Source organism: Engraulis encrasicolus, chromosome 23, assembly GCF_034702125.1.
Source record: "Engraulis encrasicolus isolate BLACKSEA-1 chromosome 23, IST_EnEncr_1.0, whole genome shotgun sequence".
NCBI classification, from domain to species: domain Eukaryota; kingdom Metazoa; phylum Chordata; class Actinopteri; order Clupeiformes; family Engraulidae; genus Engraulis; species Engraulis encrasicolus.
The window spans coordinates 35,732,704-35,754,471 of NC_085879.1; the positions used below are offsets into that span (position 1 = coordinate 35,732,704).

The window sequence follows — 21,768 nt, forward strand, 5'->3', positions numbered from 1 at the left end:
GGAGTACAGTAACTTCATCTCTGTGTTGTGCTTAGAATCACGTCTGTGTTTTTGTCGGTCTCTCTCCGTCTCTCTTTCTCGCTCTCTCTTCCCAGACATGCACACTCAGATTGGCACACTCTCACACACACTGCCACACACACTAACCATACTTTGACCATTCTCGTGAGATGAAAATTGTCTTTTACTCCCAGACATATTTAATTCTGCAGTCAATATGAACACAACAGATGTTTTGCAGATTCAGATTCCTAAAGCTGAGATCTTCCATTGTGACTGACCTTCAGACTCCCTTTGTGTTGTCTCCTGATACTTTGGTGTTGAGACTTCCATCGTCTAACCAAAAACCGTATATGAGAGAAAGATATGTCTCTTTTAGTGGTGTTTGCACAAGACGTGCGCTACCGCCATCTACAGCGCTAAGGGGACTCCATTTATTCTCAACCTCAAGACTCCGAAGGTCTCCTAAAGGGGCATTCACCCGACATCACATGGATACCGGAAAAGAACCACCCTGATTTATCTCTCTCTTATTTATGATTCTTTGGTCTAACCATCTCATCAAGATGCAAAAGTAGCGTCTCATCTTCAATATTTCTATGCCGTTTACGATTACGAGTGGAAACGACAAAATATTTTATCTGAAGTGCGTTTCATTTACACAGCAACCTCGCTGTCGGGGCCTAAAGATTTTTGCGTCTTCAAGCCCCAATGGGAGGGGGTTGCGGGCCCTCTCTCTGGAGCCTTGATGCATCCTTGTGGCAGTATCATTGAAATAAATAATGAGAATGTCCTTTTCATTATAGCATGCATGAAACGTTCATCATGACTTACCATTCTTACTTTTTCCCCTCATATCCTGAAAGGTTACGACTTTTTGACCTCTTCACAATATGCTAGTTGCGTATTGTGGTCTGAGGGACCTCAAGAGGTTGACGAGAGAATTTCCTGAGTAGTTAGCATGTCTGAGTCAAGCTAGCATGGCTGATTTGCATCTGAATTTGTGCCTTGAATTGTAGTGTGAGCGAGGCTGTTAAATGACAGCTCAAGTCTTAAAACAAATTGGGGGAAACGCTGACCCTTAGCCTGGAAATAAATGTGAATCATGTTTGCTTCTGTGACTTTCCATCATATGACCTAATCCTGTTGTCTCCCTTCTCTGACGGGTTACGACTTTGCAGTGGTGCTGCAGTTGTTTTTTTAAATATTTCATAGTTGGCCTAGTTCTAGTCTGTGAAATGATGCCTTCTTGGTTCTCATCGTTGTGTTTCTCCCTCTGTCCACAGGTTATGACTTCGCAGCAGTGCTGGAGTGGTTCGCGGAGCGTGTGGACCGCATCATCCTGCTCTTCGACGCCCACAAGCTGGACATCTCGGACGAGTTCTCGGAGGTGATCCGCGCGCTCAAGAACCACGAGGACAAGATGCGCGTAGTGCTGAACAAGGCCGACCAGATCGGAACTCAGCAGCTCATGAGGGTCTACGGCGCCCTCATGTGGTCACTGGGAAAGATCATCAACACGCCCGAGGTGAACGAACAAAAGAAACGATGAAGAAATGAATAAATGGGAGGGGGAAATGAGGGAATGGTTGAATGTGTGAATGAAGAACTGGATGAATGAATGAATGAATGAATTAATTAATTAATTAATTAATGAATGAATGAATGAATGAATGAATGCATAGATGGATGGATTATTTTAATGTTTTATTTTCCATGGATGTGGAGGTTTGACTTTGGTTTCACCATAATACATAATTGATATACATAATTCAACATACATAAGGGGTGCTGCTCGGTCGCGTTGCACTGATGCATCACACCATAAACTGGCAAAGTGCCCATGGAGATCCGGCTTCGAATCCAGGGTCATTTCCCAACCCTACCCCATCTCTCCCACTAACTTCCTGTTTATTCTTTACTGTCCTGTCAAGTTCAACAAAGGGAAAAAAGCCCCAAAATATATTTACATTAAAAAAACATGCATTTAAGACACTGCAAAAACAAAGACACTGACGGCCGTTTTTATCATTGTGTTCAGGTGGCGCGCATCTACATCGGGTCCTTGTGGAGATTTGCCTTCAGTTTCACACTGTAACAATGTACCGTATACAGCATGTTAAACATTGCAAAGACGAGACACTGACTGACAGACTTTTTTGTGGCCGTCTTTGTTGCTGTGTTCAGGTGGTGCGTGTCTACATCGGCTCCTTCTGGGCGCAGCCGCTGCTGGTGCCCGACAACCGCAAGCTGTTCGAGGCGGAGGAGCAGGACCTGTTCACCGACATCCAGGGTCTGCCCAGGAACGCCGCCCTCAGGAAGCTCAACGACCTCATCAAGAGGGCACGCCTGGCCAAGGTCAGTGGATTTTAAAAAAATTGTTATTAAGATGAAAACAACATCTCAACCCGACTAGGTCTTTATCAGGCATGTTGCACAATATTACAGACTGCGCAGACTGCTCCCTCTCAAAGCTTCACTCAGGCCTCATCCATCCCCCTTCAATTTCTTTGTGATCAATAAAGTAATTTAAACTCTACTGATGCACAAACTTTGCAAAGAAGCCCAGGTTTTAGTTCACTTCGTAGCATGCTTGCTTCCCATACTGGAGTTTGCCGTGAGACCGCGGGTTCGAGACTACGCATGATGACCTCCTTTGCAAAGACAAACATTCTTAGATTCTTCCCTGAGCACTCTCTTGCCAAAGCGTCGCACTGGCATTCATGGCGTGTAAGGTTTTGTTTTCATGTAGGTCATGGTAGTCATGTTAGTTGCCTGTTGAGGAATGCTGCCTCACTCGAGCCTCAGCCATCTCATTAAGAACACACACCCTGTCTAAGGTGAGGCAGAACCAGAGTGCTTGACATTTACAGTGGAAACAAAGATGTTACTTTCTTAATAATGATGATGTTAATAATAGAAGCTTTATTGGTATAGCACAATTCGTACAAGCTGCACCTCATACTACTGCTTCAAAAGTGAAGGTCTCGCATTCTCAATGAGGATGTTAATTGGTTGTATAATACTACAAATTTAAAAGTGCCTTCAAAAGTTTGGCAGGAACACATGCAATAAAATGTCATGGAATTGCAGTCAAATGTTGCAATACACTGGCATCTGAGGTTTCTGGTGGTGCTCAAGGATTCTTGCTTCAACACACTCTGCTGAAAGTGCAACATTGGCATTCATTCCATAACTCTTTGGATTTCTCGGTCATCCTGGCCATGTGAAGTCAAAAGAGTATTGGCGTAAGAAGCTGTACTTGAAAGCTTGTTCAAGCTCTCAATAGAAGTCTGAATGCTTATAATATTTTTTTGCCTGGTATTCATCAGCCTTTGTTGTAATCTAGAGTAAAAGCTGCTCAGCCAGGGCCCTCACACAATGGTTTCAACAGGGCCTGACTCTTTTTGTTACTTGTGGGTTAGGAAACCAAGTCAAAGTGGCCAGGCCAGGAAGTAGGCTTTGTTTAAACAAGATCAACATTCTTTTATCGGTTGAGATCAAGCTGGTCCATTTGGGAAAAAACTAGGCCAAAGATGACTGGAGCACAAATACTTATTTGTCATTTTATTGTGGTGCAAGCATAATAACTAAGATTTCGACACTGTGCATCTTCTTCAAAGAGTTCAGACCTCAGATCTCAATTTCTCAATTGTCTACCGTTCTGGGGTGCATTTCTCGAAACCATAGTTGCTAACTACATTTGATACTTTGCAAATGTTTTGCTACTTCGCTTTCGAGAAATGCACCCCCTGGACTGTGAGTACCAAGAGGGTTTGAGTGCAAGTGACACCCATTTTCCATTCGTCCTGAAGGAAATACTTGGCGTCTTGGATGGTCACAAAGGTGCCACATCAGACGACACCGAGCACTAACAAACCAGCCCCTCTTACTACACTTCATTTTGTACAGAGGTTCTGGTGGTGTCTCAGTCAATTCATTGAGCAAGCAGATCCTTTGTCTAGCCCAGCCCTTCATTGGAATTGAGGAAATCAACTGTGTTAGTAGTTCCAAGAGAAGGGATATTGCAAAACCTTTAAAGTGGCGCCGTGGATGAAGTGGCACATCACAATGGTGTACTGCAGAGGTGTCAAAAGTAAAAGCAAAAGTTCTTTTGTTGTGTAATTACAACACTAGCACATGGCATTACTAGGGCTGTAACTGATATTGTATCGAACCGAGAAATCATGGTACTCAGAGTCACGATATTGTATCGCGATAGAAGGAGGCAGTATCGTGGTACACCCTTTCAAAGTTTTGTTACCCATTAGTCTAGAAAACAACCTTATGATTTGATGTGATAGTGTTTCCAAGCTTCAATGGAGATACATTTCAGAAATCGTGAGGTGTATCGAACCGTGGGTCAAAAATAGTGATACGAACCGAATCGTGACTTGAGTGTATTGTTACAGCCCTAGGCATTACATAGCTGTTACAGCATCTACTCCATTGTACCTAATGAGATAGACAGGCTGTGTTATTACTGAAAACCACTGAAAACCTAACAAGGACCCACCACAAACTTGATCCAACCAGTGCACAGTTAGCTGACCGTAAGACAAGTACACAGATCTACTGGTTACTCAGCCAAGTTACTTGTGTTGGAAGGAAACTGTGTTTCTTTTTTTTACTTTTACTTTTGACACCTCTGGTGTACTGTACCATAAATAGGTCTGCAGGCCCTTTATACTTGGGGGGACCCAGGTTCGAGTCTGGCCTGTGTCATGTCCTACTCCTGCTCTATCTCTCTCCCACTGTCTTGCTGTCATGATCTTCACATTGTCACTCATCTGCCTATACCAGTGGTTCTCAACCTTTTTTGAGTCGGCCCCCTAGATCTCATCATATGCCTGCCAACGCCCCCCTTAGTATTAAAAAATAAAACTGACTAATGCCCTCAAATGGTAACTAAGCACAGTCCCCTCTCAGCTGTATCTTTCTTTACGTGCCCGTACGGCTCCCCAATGTCCGCTGGGGGGGCTGTAGAGCCGCTGTTGAGAAACACTAGTCTATACGGATAAAAGGCACAAAAGCTCTTTTTTTGTAAAGATAAGAAGCATGATTCCTCTCCCTCTTTGCTACACAGCGAGTGAAAGAGAGATGCATGCTGAAATTTAAACACTGTTATTCATCATAGCTATGATTATCATCACAGGCAACTCTGTCCAGCATCACATACTGCTGTAGCGGTAGCAGTGTGTCGGGTGAAGAGTCTCAGTCGTTCATTCCGGTCATGTTTATTCAAGGAGTTCAGCTGCTATAGCAACTGGACGTCTTCTTTGAGTTTGAAGAGTTTGTTTTGCTCTTCTTTCAAAGAAGTTGTGTCAGTTTTGCTGGATGTGGGAAATACTGTGAGTTCATATGCTCGTCAAGACCCCTCCCTTCAACATTGACAAAGGAAACATTGACACCTTGCTCTCAACTCAAAGAAGAAGTCCCGTAGCTCGCAGTTTAAACTCCCAACCCCCACTGTAGCCCACTTCATTACTGTACACTGTTTACATAGGCTACATACTGATGTTGAGATATGAACAACTCTCCCTGTTGTTATGTCACTATTATTTGCGTATCCATTGAGTGTGTTGCCAACACAAGTTTAAGCAGCCTTAAAATATATGTCTCTGTTTAATAGTATACAATACATTGTGCTGTGTAGTGTATTGCACCGTTGTTTTGAATTGTAACTTGTTGAGTGATGGATGAAACCAGGAATTAACCCTTAGGCTGGTAATAAATGTAAAGGAAAACGTTGCCAGCACTGCTGATGAAATGGTTGTTTGTTTTTCCTTCGTTTCTCTGTGTGCATGATCTCAGGTTTATGCTTTCCGTTCCCATCCATCTAGGTCATGTTTGCTACTGTAGCCTTGGGCTGTAGACCAAAAAACAGCCTAAAGCCCTAGCATGGATTCGTGGACGGGAGTTGATGTTGCAATACCTAGTGTTGACACCACTTCTAGTTTGGGGGTTTTAAAGGATGGCTGCTATATTATATTGCTATGAAATTGCCTTTCCCATATGGCTTATCAGATGTGTACCTCAACATTGCAAGGTTTTTCGGCCAATTGTCTTCAATGAGCTTCAATAGGAAGGAAAATGTTGTCTGTACTGGGTGATGATGACGATGATGGCGGTGATGACAATTAGTTTGCGTTTTTCCTCTTTTTCTCTGTGCATATGCAATGGATGCCAATTAGGAGAATTCGGCAGAAGAACATTAGCAAACCTTGCTCCTGAAACCTCATATGGTATCAGTAGCGCTGAGCTATCTGTCCGGACCTGAAGCTCAGCGGTATCATATTGTGCCTCCCATGCTGAACTGCAGCGTTGACTGGTAGATCACGGATTTGAGCCTCGAATGGCGAACTAGCACAGATGACTTCAGTTACACCAGAGTGGTGCTGTTAGACCCCTGGATGAGAGTGAGGTTTGGTGGGGGTGTATTGGATGCCAACTAGCAGAGTTCGGCTGTAGAACATTAGTAAACCTCCCTCCCGAAGCCTCATACGGTATCGGTAGTGCTGAGCTGAGATTGGTAGGTCACTGGTTCGAGCCCAGAATGGCAAAGTAGCGCAGATGACCTCAGTTACACATGCCTTCCATTAATCCAGGTCATGTCATCATACCATGGAAAAAGGGAAGGGTAAAGGAAAATGTTGCCTACCAGCACTGATGATAACACGATTCCATTCTTATTCATCCAGGTCAAAGGAAAATGTTGCCAACATTATTGTTGTTTTCTCCATGTCTCTGTGCGCAATGATCTCAGGTGAATGCCATTCGTGTTGCCAACCAGTGCTGATGAGGTAATGCCTGTTTGTTTTCCTCCTCATGTCCTCAGGTGCACGCCTACATAATCAGCACCCTGAAGAAGGAGATGCCGAGCGTGTTTGGGAAGGACTCCAAGAAGAAGGAGCTGATCGCCAACCTGCAGGACATCTACACACAGGTGGAGAGGGAGCACCAGATCTCGCCCGGGGACTTCCCCAACATCAAGAAGATGCAGGTGAGGAAGAGACCTGACCTTTGACCTTAATGTACACTGATTTCTTTTTGTGAAATTCATTTTTTGTCAGTTATTATGAGGAACTTAGATGTTAACTTAAAGTTGCTGTATGGGCCCTACCGTGGCGCTAACGGTAGGGCACTTGTCTACTACACGGCCGACCGGGGTTCGATTCCGACCCTTCCCCGCCTCTCTCTCCCAACTCGCTTCCTGTCACCACCTTCACTGTCCTGTCGTATAAAACAAAAAAAGCCCCCAAAAAATACTTAAAGGGACACTGTGCAGGAAATGGTCAAAAAAGGTACTGCAACTATGCTGGTCATTGAAACTGGGCTGCCTATTGCCAAATTTGATGTTTACATTAAAGTTAACTAAGTAATAAACAAATATTTTCTAGTATGGTCCAAGTACAGTAATTTTTGCAGCTAAAAATTGCTATTTTTGGAAATCCAAAATGGCGGACCATGGAGAAGATCCCCCTTTTCCTGTATGAAAAGTGCAATTTTTCCAGTCATAATGAATACGTAGAATTTGATGCTGGTGGTAAGTATTCATGAAAAAGGTAACATTAGTGAATGGGCAGCATGAGTTCTGGAAATAAACAACTAAAAATCTCACACAGTGTCCCTTTAAAAAAAAAAAAGTTGATGTGATTGTCTGCTCTCTCTCCCCCCTCTTAACTTATATATTTGCTGTTTGAGTGTTGAATGCATATTTTGACTGGACCTCTCTCTCCCCTCTCTTTACTTCGATTCGATGTTTTACTATTCCCCTCTCAACATCAATGCTTGATTGTAGACTCACTCTTCTTTGTTAACTTCAAATCGATGTTTTTATTGTTGATTCTCTTTCCCTGCTTAACTTCGAGTGTTTTGATTTGTGGACTCTCCCCTCTTTACTTTGAATTGATGGTTGATGTTCTTCACGTCCTCTCCTGCCTCTCCTACCCCAACAGGAGATCTTGACTAAGCAGGACTTCACCAAGTTCGCCTTGGTGGAGCCCAAGCTGTCTTTGACTTGAGGTTACTGACTCATCACTTCTCTCTCTCTCTCTCTCTCTCTCTCTCTCTCTCTCTCTCTCTCTCTCTCTCTCTCTCTCTCTCTTCTTCTCTCCCCCTAACAGGAGATGCTGGCCAATCAGGACTTCACCAAGTTTGCCTCTCTGAAGCCCAAGCTGCTGGAGGCGGTGGACGACATGCTGGCCAATGACATTGCACGCCTCATGACCCTGGTCCGCCAGGAGGAGGCCAACATGCCCGTGCAGGTGAGGCAGACTCAGAACGTTTACACTTTTTCACTTAAGCCTTTAAGTGGAAGTCTGCAACTTGTTTTCAGTCATATTGCCTTGAAATGTCATGGGATTATGAAAGTAGGACATGAAATAGGCTGTTGCGGAAAAGAGACGAGTTCTCTAGCTATTGACAAAGCCTGTAGTCTTGTTTGCAATATTTCAGCACTCTCTTGGTTAGTTTAACCAAACAGGTTTGTGGGTATGGGTAGCTACCCAATCACGACTTTGCTGGCATTTTGGAGGACAGGTCAGCAAAATGGATAAAATTGTGAATCATGTGCGTCTTGCGTATGTTAATAGAAAAACTTGAACGAGGAACTAGGAAACTTTTTGAGCAGCACTGTTGGGCAACAATACTACAAGATTTTATTTGGACAGTGTATCACTGCAATACTTTTATCATGGGAACTTGGATCAGCAGAAGACAAGTCAAGCGCAGCAACAGCAGTTGCCAAGCAACAAAAAGTTGCCCTGTGTTACGCATCACCTTGAGTTCTTCGCTTTCTTCTCTTCCTTAAGCCACTGCCTTTTATCACCTTTTAAGTATCTTAATTGCCTTTTAACACTTTTTGTGTGTCTTAATTGTTTTATGCTCCCATCTTCTTTAATTACGGTAGGTGTGGCTCGCTGCTGTCAATGTTGTTATGCCAGTGTGCACTGCGCCCAGTTTCTCTTTATCTATTGGAGTGCTTGCTACCCTTATGCTGCTAAAATATTTTATTACGCTGCTAAATTGCTTTATTGTTTTAGTCAGACACTGTACAGTACTTTGGCCAGGTTGCCCTGTTTTTAAATATGCTTCATAAATAAAATGTGTGGGCGGCCGGGGCCTAATGGTTAGGGAGGTGGTCTGAAGATCAGAGGGTCACGATTTCGAATCCCACCCTTACCTATCCCTACATATCCATCCATGGCTGATATGAAGTGCCCTTGAGAAAGGCACCTAACTCTACAATGCTCTGGCGACCGTAACCAATACCATGTAAATAATAACTATAAGTCACTTTGGATAAAAAAGACAGCTTAGTGGAATGTTAAGTTATTTAATGTTTATTGGACAGGGACTATGCACAACATACAATTGAGCCAGATTATAAGCACAAAGCAAATTTTCATCTGTTGTCCCTAGTATTTAAGTTCAAATGGAAAATAGAAATTACATTACACTTAGCTGATGCTTTCATCCAAAGCAAAGTAATGACAAGATTTTGGTTACAGTCCTTGGAGCAATGTGGGGTTAGGTGCCTTGCCCAAGGGCACTTCATCCATGGAGTGTGGCAGGGAGTAGAAGGCTGGGATTCAAACTTGCAGCCCTCTGATCTTAAGTTCACCTCCATTACCATTAGGACATGGCTGCTCCCATATTCTTAGATGTGCTTTATATTTAACCCATTTTAGCCTGATGACTTGTATATGTTCTTTCACCTTTGATGCTTTGAGACATATATATGCTGCATTCAGGCTCTTGAGATTTTAGCTTTTTTTTAAAAAAATGTTGGCATGTTACAGCTGAATCAACACATTCTAATGCAATATCAGGGTCTTAGTGTTTAAATGCAACTCATGGCATGTTTTTATGTGCTTCAGAGGCTGAGATATTTCGTTTTTTATAGGCTGAGCGCAACTTTTCTTTAAAAAGGGCTTAGGCATTCAGCACCCTTTTTTGAAAGTGCTTTAGGCATCAATGGGTTAAATACAATTTGCTCACTTACTTGCAGGTGGTGAAGGGAGGGGCGTTCGACGGCACCATGAACGGGCCCTTCAACCACGGCTACGGCGAGGGCGCCGGGGAAGGCATCGACGACGCGGAGTGGATTGTGGCGCGCGACAAGCCCTCCTACGACGAGATCTTCTACACGCTGTCGCCCGTCAACGGGAAAGTCTCGGGCGCCTCGGCCAAGAAGGAGATGGTCAAGTCCAAGCTGCCCAACACGGTGCTGGGCAAGATCTGGAAGCTGTCGGACGTGGACAAGGACGGTTACCTGGACGACGAGGAGTTTGCTCTGGCCAACCACCTGATCAAGGTCAAGCTGGAAGGTCACGACCTGCCCGCCGCGCTGCCCCAACATCTGGTGCCACCCTCCAAACGGCAACTCAGTGAGAAGATAACTAGTGACGAGTGAAGTGTGAGTGAAGAAGGAGATGGCGAAGAGAAGAGACGAATTTGACTGTGTGGCGGGTGTAAAGCAAAAGAAATGACACGAAAAACACCACATGAGACTCGAGTCGGGTGAACAAGGAGAAGGTGTAATGGAGAAGTTGAATTTGACTGCAGTGTGGGTTTAGCAAAAACACAAAAAGAAGTACAACTCAAATACACAAAACAAGACAAAAACAAACACATGCTCAAATGTGCCAGTGAGAGACTTTGCATTCAGGCGGATGTTGTGCTAAGCAGTTGGTACAAAAACAAAGTGAACTTTGAACTTGCATTCAGGGGTACGCTTGATTGGTACTGCAAGTGACAACTTTTGTGAGAAAACTGTTACACCTCGTGGCGATTTGAAAAGAAGACGGAAGTTCTCATAAGAGTGCTAAATGTGATTAATAATATATATATAAATATATATATAGAACCATTATACATGCTTTAAAAAAAACCTGCCCGTTTATTCCAGTTAATATGTCTAACTTATTCTTTCTCTAGAATTTTGGCTGTTCATTTTGTATGTTTCATGTTGGACAGCTTATGAAATGTTTATTTTCATTTATTTTATGTTTTTTCCCTCCAGCAAAGTTTTACAGTCTTAAAAGAGGAAGCGAAACCCCCAGAGATCCTTTTAAGAGCACAATTATTAACGAACTCTGGAATAGCCACGGGGTGTTGGTTTTGCTGTCGTGCTTTCGTCACCACATAGGACTGGGACAACCTCCATTGTATCTCCCTCTGTTTTTCTGCTTCAGCAATAGACCACTGTGCTGTACAGTATGTCTGTCAAATCTTCAAGTTTGTTTTGTTTCAGACATTTAAACGTTTTTTTTTTAATCATTTATCAGACATGTTTCGACCGTTGAAATCTGTCAGGTAAAAGATAAAAACTTTAACATGTCAGACACAAAAGAAACTTGAAGATTTCATATCACTTTAAGACATTATGAACGTCATAGATCTAGTATGTCTGTGTGTTACTGAAGGACATCTCAAGGTGATCTAGGTCAAGTTGTGTGTGTGTTGAGATCCTCATTCAGTATTTATTGTCGTAAAAAAACCTACATCATTGTTTGTCTAGCCGTGCCACGAGTGCAATTCACGTGCCGTGAGAAGACTTGACGTTCATGATGTGGACGCCATTGTACATCCTGTTGATAAACTTATCATTAAAGATCTATTGATAAAAACACACCAATATGTTGTTCAAAACTATGCTGTCTGTCTTAACCTCTCCACGAAGAGCCTCTGTTATAACATTACTGTCACAAAAATGACCACCAAACTTCAGACTCTCAGTATTGTCAGAGCAATTTTGTTCTGATATAGATGAGGTTTTTTTTGATGAGTAGGCCCTTCGATGGGCCTATCTTCATGAAGAGGGTTGGCTACGATGTGTGGGTATGCCGGGATGTTGCCATGACGATGTGCTTTGTTATTACTGTAGTCATGACTATCTAAGGATCTGTTCAGTTTTTCCCCTTTTTTTTCAAGATAGTGAGCCTGCATCAGTGGAAACGTGGGCTCATGCCAGGAATGTGAGCTATGCACAGTAACTCATCTCTCAAAATGTGACCGACTGTGTGCCTGCCTGCCTGCCTGCCTGCCTGGCCTGCCTGCATGACACACACATGTACACGCCCTGACATGTTTGAATACCACGTACAGGATGCGCGATGCTCTGCGTGCCGCGTGCTTCTTGCTAAGAGGTGTTAATTGGGGACCCGCTTCTTCACGCAAGGGTGACAATTGTCTTTTTATTCCTCTGAAATTTGAAGTGTTAGTACACACGCGCCTCCTGACCCTCTCATGACCCAGAGTTTCTTCAAGGAATGCCACCTCTGTCTGACAAAAAACCTGGACATTTAAAACTCAACTGCCCTTTTTTTTGCTTGCATGCAATGGTGTACTTCATTCAGTGTCCAGGAAAGTATGTATTTTTTCCTGGTCAAGCCATTAAAATCCCAGACAATCAGGAAAAACCTGGACAAGTGGCATTGCAACACTAGTTTCTTCACAGTACAGTTACACTTGAATCACAATGATCTGGTTTGCTTCCAGGGAAAGGCTGGTGAAGTATGTGCTGGCGGGGTATCTTGATCAATAAGGAGAGAAGAACCGTTCACCTTGCTTCAGCAGACCAGGATGAAATATTGTGCAACGGGGACACCTAGTGGTACAAATTCAACATAGGCCTATTAGTGAAAGCCCACTTGGGAAACTCCAACTCCCATCGTCATTGTAACACAGCACTCCACAGCACACAAGTGCACACAACAAAATTGTATTTATGACTCACCCGTGCAAGGGGGCAGCCCCCAATGGCGCCCCAAGGGAGCAGTGCAGCGGGACAGTACCATGCTCAGGGTACCGCAGTCACGGAGGAGGATGGGGAGGGTACTCCTCCCACCAACCTGGCGGGTCGGGAGTTGAACCGATAACCTTTGGGCTACAAGTCTCTAGCCCTAACCACTTACCCAGGATGACTGCCCTAGGTATTAGGAAGGCTGAACTATTATGGACATACAGTACTGAGCACAGTATCACATCACAATATTGATACACTGTTACTTAAAGCAATTATTTACCAACTTTGGGAGATAGTATAGATAGTATTTCTATCTAAAACAACAAACCTTTAACTGGAGGAGCCTGCGGCACCACTATCAAGCAGTAAGGCATTTCACTCTGATCACACACACACACACACACACACACACACACACACACACACACACACACACACACACACACACACACACTAGTAAAGGGGGCTCCAGGATAACAGACTTGGGCTCTGGCTGCAACACCAAAGCCACACTATTTGGTTTTACAGAGCTCACCCACAACTCTATTGATGGGCTCCCCATCTCGCACGCACGCACACACACACACACACACACACACACACACACACACACACACACACACACACACACACACACACACACACACACACACACACACACACAGAATGAGAGAGCTATAGAAAATACTGTGCATTGCTGAACCAATGCACAGTACCTAGCTTTGCAGGGGGTGGTCAGTAGCAACCCTGTAAGTATAACCTGGAGGTTGGGGTAAACTAGCTACTAAGAAAGTCTGAAGTATGTTATTTCTTAATTCTTCAGGCTATCGTTTCACAAGATTACCACTTTTTGTAGGTTATCTTAGGCCCATTGATAACTTAACCATGTTCTTGCAATACCATGCCCATCCAGGGAAGATTAGGACTACTACACGTTGAAAAGGAAACAAAACTACTGTATGAGAACACAAAGTTGTTAGTCATATAATGAAGGATCTCCTCACATTTACATTTGAATCCTGCCTCTCATACAGATAAACTGATCCTGATTTAAACTAACTGGAAAGGGTGCTATCCATCCGTTTCCACAACATCTTCATCAAGAACTAGAGAGTAACTGGGTTACCTACTACAGTGTTTCTCAACCAGGGGTACGTGTACCACTAAGGGTACACAAGCACACTGCAGGGGGTACTTGGAAAAATGTCATGTTAACAAATGCATGGAGCGTAGTCACACTGGAATAGAAAAAAAGCGATGTAAAACATGAGTTAGACTTAGAGGGTACTCATGGCACAACGAAAAGGCTTGGGGGGTACATGAGACAAAAAAGGTTGGGAAACACTGACCTACTAGCTGAATAACCATCCTGTTCAACACATAATGTCAAGGTCAAAGGTCATCTTTGTTGCTAGGCTGCAGGTAAAGAATGTTGGCGCCCTCAGTTGGTCAACTGTTCGGTGTTGTTTTCATCCTGCTCTACATTGTGTTAGATGTCCCTTTCTTCCCAGGGCCAGAAAGCACACAAAAAGGAAGAAATTCCAATCCCTGTGACTGTGATTGAGCAATGCAGTTCATATACAAATGCAAAATTTAAAGCCAATATCCAATCTTATGGTAGTTGTACATATTCTCAACTTGAAAAAGAATGGTCGTCGCACACTCAGGACTTCATGCAGTTATATTTAATTCGACCAACGTTTCGGCTTACGCCTTCATCAGGGTCATCTTACACACACAAACAGCTGAGTGTTCTGCCGTACGCACCTCAAACGGTGTGCGTTTACTAAAACCCAAAGAAGTTGTACATTTTTAAAAAAATTGTGAATGGACAACTCAAATAACGATGATGAAAACCTAATGAATACTTTAAAAGCAACAAATAAGTGTCAAAAGTCCTTTCCATGGTTCATCAACTTGTAGCAGAGGGAAAAGAGATCATTCTGTACCAGTAAATCAAGATATCAGGAACACTACCCATCCCTGTTGAAACACTTGCTATATTTGTGGTATTATGTTTAATTTATTGGTTTTCGTTTTCGCTTTCTCAGGGAAAGTTGAGATGGTCTGCTTCGCCAGACTGAATTGATCGAAACATTTTGTGCATCGTCACAGGCAGTCTTGCGCCTGAAGAGTCCCTTTGAAAACACTATAAATAATTACATTACATTACATTAGCGGCCACTTTTATCCAAAACAACTTACAGTTATTAGTTAGAGTTAGAGTGTACTTTACTGTCCCCAGGGGGGGATTTGTCTAGGGCCTCAACCCTGTATTAAGGTACAGGGTATTGGTTACAGGCCCTTGAGCAATGTGGGGTGAGGTGCTTGGTTCAATGGCACTTCAGCCACACAGTACATGAAGCAGGGCTTGACACTGGCACCTGCCAACCGGCCAAATGCTAGTAAAACTTGGCCGTGGCTGGTAATAATTTCACTGTCACTAGTCAATTTGACAGGTAACTTATTCTTTGATGTGACAGTAGTAGCATTAATTGTATTGAAATACAAGAATATTCTAAATGGGGAAAAATAACAACAAAAGCCTGGCTAGTAGAAAGCCTAAATGGCTAGTGACATGGTAAAACCACTAGCCACAGCAGCCGGTGAGCAAAAAAGCTAGTAGATGAAGGCGCTGCTGAAGGTGGGATTTGAATTTGCAACCCTCTGATCTATAGTCACGGTTGCCCCTTTATAAATGATATTAATAAATAAAGGGGCCCGTCCATTGTATCCTTTCTAAGGGCTCCCCATGTTCTGACACCACACCCCTGGTGGGAGCTCACATATCGACCTATGACCTTTGGCCCTCACACTTTGACATGTCCCACTGTTCTGCTGTCTCCCTGGCCAACAGGACGGCACACACTCATTAAGGTGCCAGAATGAACACGGATGTGAGAACAGAGCAGCACGAAACCCACGTGTGTGGACTTTCTATCTTAGTCATACCTGCCCTGCTCCACCCTAGCCTGCACTCCCCACCCAGGCCCACCAACAGGCTGGACAAACGGTTCAGTTGTCCTGGGCCCTGTCAGAATTGAGTCCTCATGTATTGAGAATGGGAGTCTTTCAGATTATTTTGTCCCGGGCCCACCCAAAGCTTTCAGCAGCCCTGTCCTCACCCCAAGTAACCCCATCCTTTCCCCCATTCTATTGGCTGAGGAGAGTGCAGTCACATGAGTTCCCCACCCACCCAGGGGTGTCATAATGGAGCGGGACAAGGCGGGGCGGGGGGTTGTGAGGACAGGGCCCCAAGAGTTACCAGGCCCCATGTACGTATGTGGGGGGCCCACCCAATCCGATATAGGGGTGGGTAGGGGCAGTCCATCGGAGATGGTTGGTCATGGGGCCCTGAATTTGCTGCTACGCCCCCTGTCCCCTCCCCTTCATCTGTACAGTATTTTTGCACTGGTCATCATCCTTGTCCAATTAGCACACTGACCCAAAGTGTTTTCACAGGCTTGGCCTCTGTTACATAACTCTGGGATGGACAAGAAGGATGGTTCCTGAGAAGCAGGTCATAGACGAAACAACCTGTGTACTTTATTAAATTAGGTTAGATTCACAATGTTGTGATAATGTTATATTAAATTGTGTTATATTAAATACAGTGCAACTTAAAGAGGTATGCGTTTATGGTTTGTTTATGTGTGCACTTAAAATTTGCCATGACTTCATGCCAAGCAAAACCTTTAAAATGCAGTACCATGCATTGTTCTCTCATTGAGGTATCAGAATATTAAAGGCTATTGTATCACTTAACTCCATGGACACATTTCTAACCTAAATGTCTTATGTAGAACATATGACATAAGGGATTGAAACAGAATCTTCTCGCTCATATTTAAGAATGACAACATGAGGAAACCTTGGCAGAGAGTGGTCAGTCACGTCAGTATTTGGCTTCAATGTCTGTGTGTCATTGTGCAGTGTAATTATACAGTATGCATACTTTTGGCTTTGTTGAACTTGAGAATGTAGCAAAAACACACCACAAGACACATTCTCTCATAGGTCTCAAATTGATTTATTTATTGTGGAATTGTTCACAGTTTCAGAGAACACATTGAAAATCTGTCCGCAAACTACCAGGTGGTCCACACCAAATAATTTGCACAAAAAAAATGTGGCAGTTTTTAGAGTGGAACTGCCCAAAATTCGGGTTGCAGTTCCATGAACTGTTTGCCTCTGGCCGATGAAACCATACCCTGGAGAGACAGAGACAGAGACACAATGCGAAAGGATCACAAACCAGGACACTCAGACGGTTGTCCTGAGCTGAACATGACAAGTGGTGGAGTCAGATTGCAATCAGTGCTAACGGTTCAATGTCTTCTGGAGTCCTTGAACATCGTTTCAGTCCCGAGACGTTCTGTTTTACAGAGCATGATTTCATTGGAGGGAAAATGATACGGAAGTCCTGCCATCTCTGTTTCATTTAGACTTCAAAAGTGCAAAATAAAAAAGAACATAAATAAAATTGAATAAATGGGATCAACAAATCCTTGAGGGTAAACCTTGAGATAAGACCAGGTCATCCCATTTTTCGATGAGAAAGAACATACATAAAAAGTAAAGTAAATAAATGGGAGAGGGTCTTAAGGAAAAAAGGCCTTGGAAAAATTGTATTCAGGAGGGACCTTGAGGGTGAATCTTGACATAAGATGATACTGAAGTCCAGCCATCTATTTCCTTTAGGCGTCAAGAGTGCAAAATAAAAAGAACATAGGCCTACCTGTAGATAAAACAAAGAAACAAGAGTCCTTGGGAAATGGATGGACTCTGAGAGTTAACCTTGAGATAGGATAATACGGAAGTCCTTCTGTCCTCTTTCCTTTCACTGCAAATGTGCAAAATAAAAAGAATTAGATAAAATAAAAAAAAGAAAGGAAAGTAGGCTTCTTGGACAGATCGTGTTCTGGATGCACCTTGGCTGTGCTCTCTGCCATGGCTCATCTTGGCAACGCACGGCCCGGTTCTGACGACAGCAGAACCTTTAAGTGCACGGCATCAGTACAGTGACATGGATAGGAGGACGTTCAACCAGCATGCAGTCAGTCAGTCACTGTGCGGGTGTGGTCATAGGCTTGGTGGTAAGAGGTACATAGTATTGACAGGGCACGTCTCTGTGTGGCACCGCGTCTTGGTCTTGTGCTGGATCTCAAATGGTGCACTTGTGCACTTCAGTGTTCATGTTTTAGTGCGTATGGCGTATTAAGTATGCACTAAAGCATGGTGCCCAAAGTGCACAAGCGCACACCATCTGAGACACAGAATTGGTCTTGGCCTGGTGCTGAGCTGACGTAGTGGCGTGACGTCACCCAAACATGTCCTGGGAGGCGTACGTCATGTAGAGGAAGCCGTCCGGGTCGCTGTACTGGGAATACACCTCTCCCATGCTGGCCGTCATGCACGTCATGTGGCGCTCTGACACCAGGAGGTACAACGCCTGCGTGGAATCCAGGTCAATCTTACTCCTGGGAAGCAGACAGAGAGAGAGAGAGAAAGAGAGGGAGAGAGAGAGAAGTGTGAGAAAAACTGTGTTAAGCCGTTACTTACTGATCTGCCAGACTGTCAAGGGGGAAAGTGAAATGGAGACGGAGAGTGAGAGTGAGTGTCATTTGAGTTTGTGGCTAAAGAACAGCCAGAGGGGAAGGATTTTTATCGTGTTGCGTTTCAAATAAGGATCATTTTCCAGAAAGCAGACTTCGTTTCTTACTGGGATAGGTTAACTCAGAAGTGGTTAGTCTAGTGACAGTGTCCTGTGGCTTTTTTAAACTGAAACAAAGACCTCCATGTCTCTTGTAGGAGAATTGCAGTGCTCTCTTACTTGAGTTAGCTGGGTTGGTAACTGAACCAACTTTTTAGAATAGGCCCCAGGTCATCACATCTACCATTACATTAAAACACTGAACAAATGAGAGAGAGAGTGAAACTAAGACATGTAGGGCTCACCTGAGTAGACTGATGAACTGGCCCATAGTGAGCTCAAACGGCACCAGGAACTTTGTTTTATCAAGTAAGGGAAGGTGTGTCTCACGCAAATATCTTTCTACAATAACCTGTGGAGACAAGATGAAAACAGTCTGTGCTGTGTTGGGCCCATGTCAAACAGTAAACAACATCATTATCATGAAATGAAATAAGCTTGAACCTACCGGAAGTTTGTTGGGAAATTTTGATCGTATACTACACACCTCATCTTTTCTAGTTGCTGTAAGCATTTCAAAACCAAATTAGAAATGATGTGCATTATGCATTAAAATATACAAGTTTAGTGTACAAGCATACAAGTGTAGTATAGTAAAATCGTTTCTGTGCACATTTTCATAAAGTAATAACAACAACAACAATAATAATAATAATAATAATAATAATAATAATAATAATAATAATAATAATAATAACAATTCATACAAACTTGCAGATCTATGTACTATAGTCTATGTAAAGAAAAAAACATTTAATATTGGCAATATTAATATTTTGTGCATAACCAGGTCAAAGTCCATTTAAATTGACAGAGACAGAGGGTAGACTTTGACAGATTAAATACAGGTCCCAATAATCCTAAATAACAGAATTACTACGATAAGTATTAAAGTGTACATACCTAGACATTTCCTTTGCTTAAAAGGCATCATTTCCATAGATTTCTCGAAGGGAGCCATGTCTCTCCTCGGGCTTTGGTGTGATGGTTAGCGGAGGTAAAGGATGGAAAGGCCGCTTGAAGAGCCTGTAGCCCGGGCTGACGGAGTAGTCCCCACGGGTGGAAGTTTGCTGAAACCCCGCTGAGGGAACGGTGCGGTTCCAATTTATACACGCCACGGAGGTGTGGTGGATGACAGTCGAGGATGAAAGGAGGGGAGGGTTGCCATGCGTTATGTCAGGGTAGTCAGGCTATTGAAAAATGCTTACTCGCGAAACAAGCATGGAAGTGGACTGCAGATAAGTAAGAGCGCGCACATAATTGCGCATCGTTCACAGGCTTCTCGGTCAGCACGTCTGCGCGCGCTTCACACACGCGTGCTAACTAATGAGAGCCTCTTTAAACACTGGTGCTAGAGTACATCCAGGCACTGTCGTCTTCTTATGAATGTTTATTAAGATCAGATTTGATTAGATAACTTTATTAGTACCCAAAGGTAGATTTGGTTTGCATATGGTTCACATCTAGGACATACATATACAAGCATTCCACACTGGACACCCAGTCAATACCAAAAAGTTGTGCATCCTATTGAAGAGAGATGGAGTCGCATAGTGACAAAAATAGTATGAACAAGGTATGGTGTACATAAATGTGTGTGTGTGTGTGTGTGTGTGTGTGTGTGTGTGTGTGTGTGTGTGTGTGTGTGTGTGTGTGTGTGTGTGTGTGTGTGTGTGTGTGTGTGTGTGTGCGTGCATGCGTGCATGTGTATGTGTGTGTGTGTGTGTGTGTGTGTGTGTGTGTGGTAGGGGGTGGATGTAGGAAGGGACGAGCTTTTGGACTGCATCCAAGCAGTTTAATAATAATAAAAAAAGTTAATATAAAAAAACATCACCTAATCTCAACAATAACATAGATAGATTTAACATACAATAAAACTCAACAGACAGCAGAGCAGACCTGTTATAACATTGGCACTGTAGGCCTATTTACTGTTTATGGTTTTATTGGATAGCAGTGAAGAAGTGCAAAGAAACAAGTGTGAGGGGAGAGATGGGATAGGGCCCATGGCCAGATTCAAACCCCACAGGAAGCGAGTCCATCCAAGCAGCGGTGCCAGAGAGAGTAGAGAGAGAGAGGTTCCATTGGCCCATTGTTTCCGGGTTCTATTATTGCAAGGGGGAGGGGGGGGAATCCCCCTTTAGGCAGACCTAAGGACTGTTCTATTCAATGCTAGGAGTATTATGACACGCCCCTTTAGGCAGACCGGAACCTGGTCATGTTAGGTGCCCATAGAAACCTATTACATTGGCATATAGAATATCTGGCGGTGGTTTTAGGTGAATACACCACTAGGTGCTTCATCACTGACGATGTGTCCAAGTAGCACCTAGTGGTGTATTCAAGAACTAGGGAATCCTAGGTGCCTGGGCAAAGAACTATTTTGAGCCCCCTATAAACATTGCAATAAATGAATAAAAAGAAAAAAGAGGAAACTAAGTGCGCCCTATTCCCTGCATTCCCTGTCTGACTACTTCAGAGAAGCACCAACAACAAGAAGACTGCGGTGTGTGGAAGATAACTTTAAATGCAGGAAAACGAATACCGTAATGCCGGGGTGGGGCCACTTCAAATTCCTCCAAGGGCCGTAAAAGTCCTCCGAGGGTCGTACTATGACGTCAAATCAGGATTTGCCCCTGCACTTTAGGCCTATATTTAAGGCAGCCATCTTTAAAACAGACCCCACCTTCTCTAGGTCCCCTGAATATAACTTAATTGTATTGCAAATGTAATTTCTAAGATTCCTTTACAAAATATGTCTTCCTTCATGTAAAGCTGCATAACATTCAAATTGTATCGGGGGCCGGATAGAACGGCCTCAAGGGCCATAAACCCTTGAAACATGTTCCCCACTCCTGCCATGATGCAATGACGAGGCCCCTGATTGGACGAAGCCCTGGGCAATTGCCCGATCTTGCCCAATGCAAAAAAATCCCGCCTATGCATCCAGCCAGGTGCATCAAAGCTTTGCACCACAGTAACCCTACTTTACTCCTTATCACGCTGGAGAAAGCCACAGGCATGGTCTCACTTTTCTCTGCACAGGGCATGCCTTGGCACATGGCACATGGCAGAAACAGCTTGGGAAGCATGTTCCAGAACCTCATGAAATGCAAAACTACATAAAACCCAATGGCTCATTTCTATGTATCTCTGTTTCCAATCAGCTTAAACCTTCTCTCTCTCTCTCTCTCTCTCTCTCTCTCTCTCTCTCTCTCTCTCTCTCTCTCTCTCTCTCTCTCTCTCTCTCTCTCTCTCTCTCTCTCTCTCTCTCTCTCCACTCTGCCCTGTTTTAGGAATCTGA

General features: G+C 43.6%; 2 protein-coding genes across 2 annotated transcripts in view; one reads left to right on the forward strand and one right to left on the reverse strand.

Moving 5' to 3' along the window:
* ehd1a (EH-domain containing 1a) overlaps positions 1-10,420 on the forward strand; it is a 24,813-nt gene extending 14,393 nt beyond the window's left edge. The window contains exons 3-7 of the mRNA XM_063190206.1: positions 1,287-1,528; positions 2,188-2,358; positions 6,839-7,003; positions 8,127-8,267; positions 10,013-10,420. Coding sequence (XP_063046276.1) covers positions 1,287-1,528; positions 2,188-2,358; positions 6,839-7,003; positions 8,127-8,267; positions 10,013-10,417 — 1,124 coding nt within the window. The 3' untranslated portion in view covers positions 10,418-10,420. The remainder of the gene's footprint in view (positions 1-1,286; positions 1,529-2,187; positions 2,359-6,838; positions 7,004-8,126; positions 8,268-10,012) is intronic.
* Positions 10,421-18,045: 7,625 nt separating this feature from the next.
* map1lc3cl (microtubule-associated protein 1 light chain 3 gamma, like) lies at positions 18,046-19,425 on the reverse strand. The gene is made up of 4 exons (XM_063189734.1): positions 19,368-19,425; positions 18,913-18,968; positions 18,710-18,816; positions 18,046-18,231 (listed from the first exon to the last, which is right to left on the reverse strand). Exons 1-4 carry the CDS (start codon positions 19,423-19,425, stop codon positions 18,072-18,074), a joined length of 381 nt encoding a protein of 126 aa, XP_063045804.1. The 3' UTR covers positions 18,046-18,071.
* Between the last annotated feature and the right edge of the window lie 2,343 nt (positions 19,426-21,768).